The 15,647-nt window shown below is 33.3% G+C and overlaps 1 protein-coding gene across 3 annotated transcripts in view; it reads right to left on the bottom strand.

Moving 5' to 3' along the window:
- The window catches only part of LOC110094479 (probable RNA methyltransferase At5g51130), a 71,072-nt gene extending 56,607 nt beyond the window's left edge, over positions 1-14,465 (bottom strand). For 2 of the 3 annotated variants that reach the window (XR_003702110.1, XM_020819732.2), the window contains exon 1: positions 14,276-14,465. Coding sequence is in view for 1 of the 3 variants with exons in the window: in XM_020819732.2 (XP_020675391.2) it covers positions 14,276-14,450 (175 nt within the window). In the remaining 2 variants the exon portion in view is untranslated. Of the gene's footprint in view, positions 1-5,855; positions 5,945-14,275 lie in introns of all 3 variants that reach the window. The other variant, XR_002302868.2, reaches the window with a different exon arrangement.
- Between the last annotated feature and the right edge of the window lie 1,182 nt (positions 14,466-15,647).

Genomic DNA, 15,647 nt, shown 5'->3' with positions numbered 1-15,647 from the left:
ACATAATTTGGAGCCTGTTAATATGGAAGATCATAATTCAAATTTGAATCCTCAAAAGGCTACCAAATCTGATGCTGAAATTTTGGGAGGAAAAAATATAAATGTCGAACCATCAACAACCTTGGCGGATGATGATGGTGTAAAGGGCAATTATACTACTTCCATCTATGAGTCTTCTTCTCCTCTTTCATCTATTAGTTTGAAATTTTCAAAAACTATTCTTAAAAAAGACAAAAAAGTTTTTAAGAAGGATGTTTCCCAAGGTTCAAAGCATGTTTTATTCAAAGAACTCCAAGCATTAGGGCCGGTGAAAGATAGACCGAGAAGAAAGATGACTGAACACAAAGAGAAGATTGGTTCGAAAGGTTCTTCTTCCCTTTTTTCTCCCTAATATGATGAAGGATTCTATTATGGATAGAACGAATTTGGATTTATTTTGGAGATGATCCATATGGTCTTAAAGTTTGGTATAATTATACCAAACTCTTGGAATTTATTCTTGAATTGTAATTTTTCTTTCTTCTTTTATTTTCTTTTTTTAATTTAACTTGTTACTTTACACTTTGCATAAATGTTTATGAGATCATTACTATTTCTTATTCTCTAACTGGATGGGAACTCTGGGATACTAATCAACCCTCGGGTTGTTTTATATTTTGGTATCCCCTGCATCTCAACAGTTTCAAAATAGGAGATAGTGGATTTCATAAAATTTATAATAAGTTTAAATTAACAAAGTTAATTTTAATAAGGCCCTTCTCTCTTGTTGGTGAAGGTACCATTGCTTATTTTGCCTAGTTTGTATTAGGTTAACTCCTTTTTCATTTTAATGCTATTTATGCATCTTCTCAAAAAATCAGACATAAGTTTGGGGAAATTGGGAAGAAGTGAAAGGCGGGACTGTAGCAATTGACGACACAGTGCAGTGCAGGAGTGAAGGATCGGCCTAGTGCTATGCAAAGTAGGAATGGGCATTAATAAAGCATAAACTTTGGATTGGAACTGAATTGTGAGAGCAGTGGTCGGGTGAGAGAACAGTAACTGTAGGAGAGCAATTGTTCTGAGAACTTTTGCTGAGAGAAGAAATTGATTCAAGTAAAAGATGAAGAGAAGGAAAAAGTAAGAGAAGGTAAGTAAATTCTTTTATTACGGTGTTTGGATTATGGTTGTCTTTTATATTATTCTAAACTTAGTAACGTTCTAAAGATAATTATATTGAATTTGTTAGGATTAATTGGTATATGAGGAGAAGAGAAACTGATTCGTCGAGATAAGTTATATTGTTAGTATAAGTTGATTTTATACAATTTATTTAAGTAATAAATTATGGAATTTACATAATTAGAGAGATGAATTGTAAGTAACTTACAAACGAAGAAGAGTATAAAGTGAAGGATTTAAAAAGACAACTCGTCAAGGATGTAAGTAAAGCAAGTTTAAATTGAAAAGTACATGCTGTTATTTGTGTAAACACGTACACTAGTATTTAACGGAAATTTAGGGAAATAGTTATTAACGAAAATTTAGTAAACACATATACATATTTATAGCCAAGTACTCATGTATGAGCAACCACATGCAAATTTGAATGATTCAGTCTTAAAATAAGAAGTAATATGATTGTTTAACATTTTTTTTAGTTGGTAAGATTTAGGAAAGAAGTTCAATTCTTTACATATCGCATACAAATTCTCTTTATGTAAATGGTATAACAGATAGATTGTTATGAAAGTATGCAATAATACATAGCAAGTTTGAATTAAAAATATTTGAAGTCTACTGAATATCAAAATTAGAAAAACTTGACTATAAAATGATATGATACTTGCATTGCAAGTGGGACAAAAGGGACCCCCAAAGAACAAAAATGGACCTCTATGTAGTTCAATGGCGATAATGTCAAGTTTACCTGGACTTCACTGACCATTCTTATGAAAATTTATTATGTAAAGAAGGATGGTCAAATCTTTAGAAGACTAATATTGATATTATGTACAGACTTCAAATGAATTAAAGGATGATCCTAAATATATTTTTTTATGTTGTTTTACAAATATTCTTGAGTTGATTCAATTATATTAGTCACTAAAAGTTTGCATTAATTTCTTCTTTAAATTGCACAACTTTATGAGCCTCATAGCTCACTAGTTTTTATATAGGCTGTTGTTATAGATAAAGGCAAGAAATAAGCTTAGACTGATTAGGCATGTTATAGAATATTTAGGTTTCTATTTAGCAATTATTGTGGTGTTTTCTTTTGAGGTATGTAAGCTATCTAAATGTGACGATGCATTCTGTTTTTCTTTGTGGCTCTATAAGTACTTGTGTGATGTAATTGGGGATTATTAGATGCTTCCGTATATTCAGTAAATGAATTTGTCCGTGTAAGTTTTTATATAAGTATTCAAATAATGAGAAATACTAAATTTAGAAAATGAATATTATGTTAAGTTCTGTAACACTGTATGTTACTGGTAAGGGTTATCGTCGGGTGTTACATCGTCTCCTTCGCTGCTACAACCACCATCGTAGCCATCGTCGGGGATTACTTGAAAACCGTACATGACCACCACCTCCTCTAAAAATTCTGGAGTATTACTCTCATCTTTATACAACAACAACATCAAGCCTTTATCCCACTACGTAGAGTCAGCTACATGAATCCTTTTACTCCATTGTGTCCTGTTAAGGCATAAATTCTCATTTAAATCTAATAAAGAAATATCATTTCGAATATTTTATTACCAAGCCTAAATCTACTTCCTTTCTTAACATAAGCCAATCTGATACATCTACTCTCCTAATCAGGTCATCAGGAAATCGTCGTTTTATGTGACCAAACCCTCTAAGGCGACTCTCTCTAATCTTATTTTCCACTGGAACTACTCCAACCATTTCAAGTATATGTTCATTTTGTATCCTACCTCTAAGACTAAAGCAACTCATCCACCCAAGCATCCTCATCTCTGCAACACTTGATATTATGCTTATCTCATCTTAGTGTCGATGAAAAATATAAAGAAGAAGATGACTGAAATAAATGAAGAAGCATATTGAGAGTTATTGGACTTCACAAAATGAGATAAGGGTGATACCAATTTGTTATGACGATGACTAAAATAAGGAGCCCCTTAGTGATAATAGTGCAGATGATTAATGAGTAGTTGTTAACTATTTTAGCTTTCCTTAAGAATAAAATGTGAATGAGTAGGAAACTGAGAAAGAAGAAAATTGTAGATAAATATAATGTTATATAATACTTTTATGTAATTCAAATATTTATCGTTGTTTTGTTCTTATGGTATTTGAATTTCAATTCTATTTTACGCAATTTATCATTTTTCATTTTACGACTTAAAAATTTTTTTTATTTCATACGTATGCCAATTTATTATTTTATAGTTTAATAAAAAGTTAGTATGTTATTGTTTAATATATTATTTGAGTATTATATTAAAAATCACTTTCATTTATTGTTATTTTATGCATTTTTAAATTTGGAGGCTTACGCCTCAAAACGACTTAAGACTTACGCCTCGCCTAAGGAATAAAAAAACACTTCAATACCCAACTGCATAATTTTAAACCTCGTTTCAATCAATAAAATTTCTAAAATAGATTTGGTAAGATATTCTTGCATATTTTGCTTATTATCCTAATTCAAATTATGTCATCCAATCCATTTTCCTTCTTCATGATTGATGAGAGAATTAAGAATCTAGCAATCCTCTAAACATGGACCATGCCAAGATTGACAACATAATTTTTAAATGCTAAATTACGCCACTGCAAAGCGTGAGACAATAATTTCAAACAAGCAAATCCAATTTTTTTCCTATCCAAATAATGGTAAAACCTAAAATATTTCTAAAACTCAAATCAATTGTCTATAATTGTAACTTCAATTGCTATGTCATGGTAAAGAAAATCCAACTTAGCCTTCATCTTGAATAGAATGTCTTTTCTTTTGTATTCTTCTCTAACTTCTCTTCCTATTGATTGATTCTCCTCTATAGATTGTTTACTTCTATTGTATGCAGCTCCTCCTGTCTATACAAGTGGTAGAGCAAATGTTAGTGGTGCTACCTTAGCAATAAACATTTGAAAAGAAGCCATCATCACGACCATTTGTTCCTTCGTCATCATAATCTGATTAATCATATGTTTGGTCATCGCTTCTTTCATGCTGAGAAAAACTTTAAATATTTGTAGCCTCTCCTTAAAATCATAGTCCTCAAGCCCATGGAACTATCAAGAATAATCTCCTAATCCTGAATTTACTTGTAAATATTTTCCTACAAGTTATAACTCTCGCTCTGATTCAAAAAAATGACCTAGAATTGGGTGTGTAGAAGTCTTACAGAATCAATAAGTGCTTAGAATAAGGGAATTAGGTTTTCTGTGGATTAGTTTGTGGAATAATAAATTTATTGTTTCCTAAATCTAAATAATAAGTAACCTTCCTATTTTTAACAAAATAGAAAGCAAAAAAAGCACCTAGCTATACATGTGTTAAAACAAAATTTCAATAGTTAGGATGGTGTTGGATTGACCATGCAACAACAGGAGGTGAAGTTTGGCACTTGCAAAGAGTTACAACTGTTGCATATCAAATTCATGGTCATAAGAAAGCAAATGTACGACTGCTTAGACAGCACAAACAAAGAGGGGAGCAAGAAATCAATGGGCATATGGAGAAAAGGAGGAAGCTTTAGAAGTTGGAATTAAAGTTTCATTCAATCCAAACTTAATTTAAAATTACAAACTTGACTCTCTTTATATAGAGAAAAGAAAAATCCAATAAATCTATTTAAATTTAAAAGAAACAAGAACATTATAGCAAACTTCTAAAAAATGGTAGCTCTTAAACTCCCTCGTCAAAAAACATAGTCAACCATTAAAATAAAAAGTAGAAATAAGTGGAGTAAAACTAGGTTAATTTCATTGAGAATCTCCACTTAAATTGCTTATTATCCCTTCGAACTTTGTTGTTAGTTAACGATTTCATAAAGTCCAAATAAGTTGTACTTAGGATATAATTGACAATACATTTTGTTCTGCATTTTATTTGAGTACAATTGTGTTGTCAGGTACTATAATTGAAATTTATAGGTAAGGTACTATCGTTACTATCATCTCTATGCATGATGTCGTCAAAAGTAAAAAACAACATATATTCACTTGATTAGGTTATTTACGCATTTAAAAAATCCTAATATAAAAATCATAGCGGTCAAATAATTGCATCCATCAACTCTGAACTTCTAGATTACTACATTTTTTATCCTTGTTTATTGATCTCAACAATTCAACCAAAACTTGGCCACTTTACTTCTAAATTTATGTATTAGTTACTGATTCTAATCAGCTGAATGAGATCTATAACTTTTTATGAGAAATTTCTCTAGATGTTGTCATCTAGAGCCCTAAAACTGAAGAGAAAAGAAGCAAAATTCTACTTCAAACCCTAAAATTTGAACCTCTCACATCGTTTACCCCAAAGGCATATTATAATAGCTAATACTACCAACATGAAGCATATTCAAGACTACATGGGAATCTCCCAAGCTTACATCAAAACATTAAACCTTTTGAAAGAACTATATGTCAGCTTGATAACTATTCATTACGACCAAGTTCCAATTAAGCTAACACTTCTGAGAATTTCTCAGTAAGTATTCACATAAAAAAGATATTTATCATAACCATCAAAATAATTATCAAACTTATAAATGCTTAGTTAGACTTTAAGAGCAATTTAAAGATCTTATCCTCACGCACAAGCAAAAATATCATATGTCTAGAATATTTAAAAACAAAAAAAAAAATTGAATAGATGGAAGCAAGAACCCAACCTTGTAGAGTATCCACCTAAGGGCACTGATGCGATTCTCCTTCAAATTATGTAACACCTCCTCATAGAGCTTCTATTGATCGACAAGAACTATGTTTTCATAAAATTCTTCCCATAATCAGGTTGACATGGATCATCAAGAAAAAAACAATTACAGCGGGTGTTAGAAAAGAATTAATAGATACCCCACTAAGAGTTATGCACAATAATGATGGCCTTATCTATACATTGCACACATCAAATCAGCATATGTTGGATCTCCTTTTTCCTTCAACTATTGAGTTTCCTCCGTATCATAGATGAGTGATTTTTGCTTGAGTTCCTCTCATATATAAAAGGTCACCATCTTTAAATTTTTAGTTGCTCAAAGTATGCATAGCTTACACCATGAAATTAAACAAAATTATGCTAACTTATGATAAGTATGAGTAGATGTTGGTGCACTTAGGATATAGTTTCAATTTAATGAGGGAAGTTTTTTTTATATTTAAAGTTAAGCATGAGGTATTTCCAACTAGAAATTGTAAGAAGTTAATACTAGAGTAACTGAGGAAGATAAATCATAATGTCTATGAGGTAGAACTTCTTATGAAGGTTGTGAATTCCATAGGATTCAATGTATCGAATTTATGTTGCATCGTGGGTAAACCCCGAATGTTTTTACTTCTTCTGTAAATAATAATGACTTAATACATCGCTACTACTCCTAACTCTTCCATTAAGATCTCAAGTGAGATCAAGAGACCATGAGTTCATTGCTCAAGGAAAAGATTCCATCCCTCCTTAGGATCGTGCACAACTTCAAGTACTAGCAGAAGCCTCGTCATCAGCATCTAATTATTTACTAAAATGATTAGTTTGGGGTGAAGTTGGGCTAAGCATAGGAAGAAAAGCAAAGCAAATGTTTTACTCTTCTTTAAGGTAGAGGATTTTATTTATTATTTATTCAGCATGTTTAATTAATACTAATTGATGTTAAACACACTTATCTGATGTTCCAAAACTTTCTTAATTAAATCTATTAACTAATAATTATAATGGAAAATCGATGTATTGCTAACCTCTATTTATATACAAATTTATATGGAATTATTTCTCCGTTTTACTGATAATTTGAATAATGTAATCAAATACCAAATATTATTTAACATTTATTATAAGCAAGCTTCATAATGTTGAATCATTCGAATCTAGGGAAAATCATGCAGGATGCACTTCGGACTTAATTTACTATTTCATTGAGTCCCAATTTCATGTACATAAAACATGCTTGGCAATTTCTTTTATTTTCTTATTCATTTTCATCTTGGACCTTTATATTGGATCATTGAGTCAAGTGATGGCTTTTCTGTTGTTGAGACATTTCTTATGTTCGTGATATCCCATGTCATATTATATTGGTTGTGTGGATATGAACATTGAGCTAGCCTAGTCATTCCGTGCATTAGCCTAGCTCAATTATCCCTGTTGGTGCAAACACTTACAGATGTCAGATTACTATCGAAGCTTGTCATCTTCATCTTATTTTCTTGAGATTAGGCATTTTCACTAGTTAACATTGCTAGAACTATCGTTAAAGTCATCTCATAGTGCTTATGATCAAACTAGTAAGTCCATAGTAGTTGCATACTTAAGTATGGAATATGTTGAATCATTGGTGATTCCTTCTATATTTCTGCATTTGCATTTAGTTTACAATCATCATACATTAATTTTCATTCATCATGCAGTTAAATACCCATTTAATTATTATTTACAAATCAATTTTTTCAAGTTCAATTATAAAAATATTTTTGAGAGATTCTTTGATCATATATGGAGTGTTAGGGGAGTTTGTGGATGGAACCCTATCATTACTGTACTCCCATAATACTCCCATAAAATTACATAGGAAAATGAGAGGTTTTGGGAAGTGAGAATAAATGCTCCAAAATCGTGATAAATAAGATAAAAGCATATTCCAGATAAGAAAGTGAGGGCATGTCATTAATGCGTCCAACATAAACTCTCTTGCAGTGCAAAGAAGGAAGAACGCTTGCTCGAAGAGTTTAACAGAAGTAGCTAATGCACATGGATTCATTAAAGGCTCACGTAACTCTCTAAAAATACTCAGAAGTAGACGAACATTGTAATCAATAGTAGAGGTGGCTGAAAAACATTATGAGAGATCAACAAAGCTGTCAATAATTGATCAACTCAAAAGAATTCAAAGGCTTCATAGCTAGACATTGGCATTCAATTAGAATGAGATCAATAATATGAGCAAGAATCCAATGACAAAATGATTGTTTTGGCAGTAATAATATGATCTAAATCTACAATAGTGATGTAGCACGCAGTAAAATGGAGATTGAGTAGCATCATATATAACCACCTCAATAATCTGATGAAAGTCTAAGCATCTCCATACATTTGCAAAGTGTATGAGCACCTAAGTAATAGTCTAGCGGTGGAAGCGTTGAAAGACAAAATCAACCCGTTAAGACACGAGTACTACAAGATGCTAAAAAATAACCTATATTTTCATTTAATAGAAACAAAAAGCTACATAGACTCAAGCGCATCATCATAAATCTTAGGCATAGTTTCTTCTTCGAGCTCAATCAAAATCAACTACTGGTTAAATGTCTTATTTTTCTTCATCTATCTAAAGATAGTGATCTGGAAAAATAAGAGTCCTCTTCACATGCATCTTCAATTAGTCCTGTCCAATTAATATAAGGATCAAATCATTTGGTTCTAATGTGTTTGCAAGTGCATTTATCGCAAGATTTCTTGTTTTCAAATTTTATTTCTTCCATTGCTTTGTAAGAGGATATGTTGCCTCTTTTCACATCCATGTTGAAATTGATTTGTAGAAGGACAACGATAGAAAGCTATGTTGATGTTCATATAGTGGATATCGTGGAGATCACAGTCATCATACTCAATGCATTGATAATTAATATAAAGATTTCGTGAATCAATCAACATAACACTCGGATCTACAAGATAAATCATTGTTATATACAAGATTATAATGATAAGATTTATTAAGATCACAATATTGATGAGACTAATATGCATGATCATTATGATCAAGGTGTAATGCTCCAAAGGATAGGGATTCAAATTATTTGGTCAAAGAGAATAAGATCAATCAATAGCCGCTATCATGATATGGGTTAACATACCACTTTTGGGGATACATGTCATCTCAATATAACCCTAGAGATCATGTTGAGAATAGCTAGCACTCCCCTAGTGTAATATTTTTATTTGCCTTATTCAAGCTTTAGAGTACTACAACAATTAGAGCAAAGAAGGAAGCTAACCAAGGCTGAGTGGAAGAGGATGCTAGCATGAGTGCAAGTTCACTATCAAGGACAAAGCAAGTAAGCGTGTAGGAAAATAGCAGGCACAATGCTAAAAATGGAAGTGATCAATAAAGGAAGAGCATGAAGTTGATTATGATTGTAGAAAAGTGGCAAGGAGTTGGATGTTGCAGGGACAAAAAAAAAGGTAAGGGCTTGGCAAGGTTGAGAGGTTTTTAAAGGTAGAGAGGCAGCAATCAGGGGCACATAGGAGAAAGCGCATCAAAAGGTGGCACAAAAGGGGTAAACTGGACTTTCATTGCATAAGGAAAGCGCAAAGGATCGTGAGTAAAAGTTTCACTTGAAGGGACTCAATGCAAGCAACAAAGGCATGTAGGAAACACTAGAACAGCATTAAGGTCACAATGTAAAGTGAAAACAGGTGAAGCGCTAGCAACAAAGCCATGGCAAGAGAGGAAAATCATGTAGAGGAAACAAGGACATCAATCTAGGATGGTATGGAGTTGGAGCATCTACACAGTGATGGATCAACAGCAATACAATAGAAGTGCATGTTGCGTATATTAGACATCGCAAGAGCACTAGTGTAAATTCATGCCAGCTGAGCCATAAGACGACACAAGGTGTGAGTGGATATGGGATGTAAGATTATCTATTGGTGAAATGTGGTTTGTTTATACAGTTAAAGGGATGGTGGATATGAGGACAAGTGTGTGGTGGTAATGGGAGACACGCTAGAGTGAAGAAGAGGCACAAGAATGACAACATATCATCAGACATTATTCTTTGCTAAACAAAATCCCATTAGGAATGCATGAACACAAGAAGCAATCATGGTAGGGGAACTAGGCTTGGGTAGGAAGCTTTGCGCATAAAGTAGGCAATGTAGGAGGGGGGTCCTATATGGAGTTGGATAGGTGAAGCATTGCAATGGTTTTGTTGCGATGAGGCGAGGGAGCACTGTTGTGAACGAAGGTGAAGCTGAAAAAGAAGTTGCCAAGCTATGGGTCTCCGGGCAAGGATGGCACGCAAAGTGAATGAAGAAAAATCGAAGTGCAAGATATTTTAGCTCATGTAATACTTTGTGAACCAGGGAACAAAAGGATTTAATGAGTTTTAGCTGCAGAAAAAAAAAATTGAATTTACTTACAATTGATTCACTAATCATAAGAATGATTTCATGACACCTAAGAGAATAATGCTAAGGAAAATAAATAAAATAACAATATAAGACTTTGGTGGATCTTTCATAAAAGATAAGCCTTCAATGAAAGATTATATTAATAAAGAAGCACTTGATTACATCTTTAGACAAGTGTTGTCATATCTAAATATGATTGATACAAAATAGGAAAGTATGACATGTCAAGATTGTGTCCTATATTACTTTTAGTATTAAGATCTTTGACTAAAAAGGCAATTTAAAGTTCACACTAGCATCATAACAACGCTTACCAATTAGCTATCCCCTAGCGCAACAAAAACCAATAATTAAACCTACCATGGAACAGTGAAAGTAGAGTGTGGAGATTTAGACTCTGACCATATTTGGAGTAGCTCTAGGAGTTTGATGTTTTGTGATAAGGGAGTGACTCAATATGCATTCAAGATAATCAGGATAAGCAAATCAAGAGTGCATTTGAGAGTAAAAATCCATATATTATAAGAATAACCAAAAATTAAATTCAAGTATATTATTATTGATCGACCTTTGGATAAAAATTTAGCTAAACAGCTGTCAATGAACATGTCAATAGCCCAACTTGGACACAAGAGGCCTCAATATCACCAATGTTTCAAGCAAGTAATCACTCAACATGATGCAACATAATGCACAAAGAAGAAACGTATATCTACACACTACCAAAATTGAGAAAGCAAACATCAGTAAATATTTACTCATGAGATGACACATTAGATGAAAATCATTTTCCTTTTTTGTATTTTAAGATATGACTAAATTAGCTTTTGTTTTACCACCTCAATAGCTATAAATCAAATATGCTCAAAAGCAAGTACAATAAATACTAGAATTTTAACTCGATAAAATAAAATTGTTTAGTGGCGTTTAGAGATTTGGGAGGATCGATCCTCCTCTCGAATAGAGAATCAATTGTATTTTGTTATTTTCTTCCGTAGTTTGTTTTCTTGTAATAAAATTAATGTTTTTCACTGTCTTTCCATTGGAATCGTGGAGATTTCTCGTTGTTTTTGCTCTCTAAATAGGATTTACATGAAATCTTCAAGTGCTTCCTATCAAATTGGTATCAGAGCAATTTCCTGGATAGAAATCGAAGTCTCCTCGCTAATTTCTGATGCGTTTCACTCACCGAGTTGCTGTTTTTTGTTGTTTAAAGGCTAGAAAATGTTTTTTTTTTTTTTTTTGCCATTTTTGCTATTTGGAGCCTAGATCCGGTTACCGATGGCAGGGAAAAAGGTATAATTATAAGAAGGGGAGAACGAACAATTGAAAACTGAAATTTTAGATCTCCACACTCAACTTTCAAATGTGAAAAGACAAATTTTAGCCATTTACTAGAAGATGGATGGGAATTTTTCCAACCTTGGGGAGATGATGAAGAAGTTGCTCGAGGGTTAATCAAAAATGGCATCGTCAGAGCCGAGGGAAGCCTTTGGCAACCCAGGAAGCGGGGAAAACTCTAATCCGATAAGGCAAAGGGAAGATCATGAGGTGGAGACTCAAAAGGGAAAAGAGAGAATGCCTCCCCTGGAGCATGTTACTATGGGGGAGCCTCTGGCAACCCAGGAAGCTGGGAAAACTCTAATCCAATAAGGAAAAGGGAAGATCATGAGATGGAGACTCAAAAGGGAAGAGAAAATGCCTTACCTGGAGCCTGTTCCTATGGGGGAGCCAAGTAGAGGGTATGGGGAAAAGCGTGAGGAGGTGGAGCAAGAACGAAGATATGATGATTTGTAGAGGAGAGGGGCGGAATTTGAAAGGGAAAGGGGTAATTATGACCAAAGGAGGACTGCATCTAAAAGGGGAGGGGTTTGTTATGATATAAGGGGTGCTGAATTTGAAAGATGAAGGTGGAAATTTGATGAAAGCCTTGGGTATGAACGTAGAATGGATGATTGGGCACTTGGGGGGAACCACCCCCTTGGGGAAGAAGAAATTATGAAGGGAACAGAGAGAACATAGGCGATCTGTGTGAGGAAGTTGGAGATACCTATTTTTAAGAGAGAGGATGCCCATGATCTACAAGGTGAAAAGGTATTTTACCATCAATAGGTTGACGGAGTGTGAGAGACTGATAACAACTGGGATGCAGAGCCATGCATTGGGTACCCATACCCACACCCACTCATATACCCACTATGGATACGCCCATGGCCTCATAAATGGGTACTCAACATCGAAAGATAAATCGATTTACATTGCTAATCACTATATAGCTTATATTATTGCAAAGCTCACTATGTAGTGTGCAGCACTAAACTACGGTGCGATTACGATAAATTCTGATGCGCGGCTTGAAAGTTTGCAATTAGAGGAAGGGCAACAAGCCTTAAGGCCATCAATCTGTGGCAGACTGCGTTCACAAAGCATGGAAATTGGGTGGGTATAGGTGGGTATGGCATCCCGAAAGTCATCATGGGTGAGTGTGGGTGGGCGAAGCCTGTCCGAGTAAAGCATGGGAACCCAATGGGTACCCAACCAGGACCCTATGTAGGGCTTTGCTAGGATGTGCTTGGAAGGGAAAGCTTTAGCATGGTACTAGGGGAGGCATACGAGATGGCCAATAAGGACCTGGAGGTAGTTTAAGGACTGCCTGTTGAAATGTTTACAAACCAGCAGGGGAGGAAACTTCTACAAATTTCCTTTTGATTTGTATGTTTTTTTATTATTAGTTATATGTATTAAATAGTTTGTTTCCTAGGTTTAGGGCATCTTGAATTTGGCTGAAATTTGAGATCTCATAGGTTTTCTTTGGGCTCTAGCGACGTCTAGAGATTTGGGAGAGATCGATCCTCCTCTCGAATAGAGGATCAATTGTATCTTGTTATTTTCTTATGTAGTTTATTTTCTTGCAATAAAATTTTTGTTTTTCACTGATTTTTCATTGGAATTGTGGAGATTTCTCGTTGTTTTTGCTCACTTGATAGGATTTACTTGAAATCTTCAAATGTTTTCTACCATAATTCCACTACAAAACTAAACTTAGAGATTCACGAGAATTTTTTTTTTTTTTTTTGGACATTTAGGCCATTTAAGACAAACTCACACACACAATACATACACAAAGACTCGAACCCAAGACCTCTTAGTTGGAAACCTAAGCTCTCAACCAACAGGTCAAGATGAGCTGTGTGTACACATGAAATGGAGCAAGCATGTTCCAGCTGGTCATAGTGATAAATAAGATTTTATAAAGAAACTAGCATCTGCTAGATTGGTGTAGTAGCAATTGACTAATGCAAGATGAAGCCCGGAACTAATAATCTAGACCTTCTTTGATAGGTCATGCACCAAGGAATTATTCAAGGATAAGTCCACGTAGGTAGAATTTCTCAATGCATGGATTATATGTTTTCCTTTCAAACTAAGAATTAATCCTTCCCACTTCAATCTCTTTTCCAAATATGCAGCATTAACATGTACAAAAATTTTCGGAGAAGATTTAGAGGAATAAAAAAATTGTTTGCAGGAATTTAAGGTTAAGATCTCAAGTAATAGCAAAATTAAGGTACAGGCAAGATGGCCCGCTCAAAAAAATAGATCATTTATGAATCACTATTCAATAGCTACAAAGTGCACTCATGGTGGCCGAAGGAACTGCATGAACTATGTAAAATATACTCATTTTACTATTATAGAACAAGCAAATGAAGAACCTACTAATTCAAATAAACCAAAGTAGATGACAATGTATTTCACAGAAATTATTAGTTCCTCTTGTCTTCAGATTTATAAACTAAAAAAGTTGATATAAACTTTTTTTATCTAAATTACTAAAATTTGAAGTTCTAGAAAAATATCAATCAATTTTTTTGCATGATAACAAGCTTAGGAATTTTATTATCTATCAAGAAAGCACAAAAATTCTTAGCACAGTTAGGCCACAAAGTAGCGAAAGAACAATACCAATAGTAATAGTTACCAGCCCCTGGTTGCATCCAATGTCAAGGCAATCCTTATTTTCAAACCATTCCCTTTTGAAAACTTGGAGTCGAGGATCTTCCTCCATATTATGAAGCTGCAATGTAGCATAAATATTTCGATAAAGATTTAAGTGACAAGCACAAATGCAATATTTCATTAAATTCCAATCAGTAACACAGTTCAAATTATCTTATAATTGAAAAATAAATGAAGGGTAAGAAAAAAACATAACGGAAGAATATTCTGAAAAGAGATGATGTTCAACATAAGAGCAATAAGAAAGAGTAATGTACTAGCATTTTACAAAAAAAAAAAAGCATGCAATAGCACTTAAACACTAGTCTAGTACATCCATTTCAGTGTGCTTAAAAGGTAGTCTAATCATGATAAATGAATGAAGAGACAAAAGTACATCATCTTGCAAATGTCTAATAAGAACATCCATGACTAAAGCAAAAAATATATGGACTTAAAGATAATCCTTAATGTAATCCAACTGAAATAAAAAAATATTTGATCAAACTATTTTGTGCTTGAATACAAGTAACAATTCTTATGTACATATCTTTAATGATTTGAACATAAGCATTATTAACACTTTTCTTTTTTAGGGCTCTCCACATCACTTCTCTTGAAACTTTATCATATGCTTTCTCTAAATCAATAAATATCATATTTAGAACCTCCTTACTTTCTCTATACTTCTCTATCAAATCTCTCAACAAAATACATAGCTTCCATGGTACATCTATCCAACATAAATCCAAACTGATTTTGAGAAACATTAGTATCATGTCGTTGTTGACTTCATTTTTTGTATGAGGTCAATCCTTCAATCATTTTCAATCATCATGTTCAGTCATGATGTTCAATCATTAATTCAATTCAATCACAATCAATCATGATGTTCAATCATGATTAAGCATCAAATTCAATTCAATCATGTTTAATCATGCAAACAATTTCAATCCTTTAATCAATTTCAATAACTCAATCAAACAATCAACTTTATTCATTCAATTATTAAACTTCAACCATTCAATGATCATTCAATAATCTTCAATCATGTTCAACCATGACTCAATCATCTTTAATTGTCATGATCAATCAACATATTCAATCTAAACTCAATTTAAATTCAAGATCATGTTCTTAACCCTAAAACCCTTGAATTTTTCCTTCGCAATTGGGATTTTTTAGCCTGCTCAAAACCATACATGAAACCTTTCGAATATGGTTTGATCATTTGCATATTGATTAACCATCTCTTTATAGCCTCCCCAACCCTCTTTGAAAGCTCTCATGCCCTTCCAAACCATAAAAAAAGCTTGAAGCATGAGTATAAAACCTTCAA

This window comes from Dendrobium catenatum, unplaced genomic scaffold, assembly GCF_001605985.2.
Source record: "Dendrobium catenatum unplaced genomic scaffold, ASM160598v2 fragScaff_scaffold_130, whole genome shotgun sequence".
NCBI lineage: Eukaryota > Viridiplantae > Streptophyta > Magnoliopsida > Asparagales > Orchidaceae > Dendrobium > Dendrobium catenatum.
The sequence above is the reverse complement of the archived record's forward strand: the minus strand, read 5'-3'. Positions and strand labels throughout refer to the sequence as shown.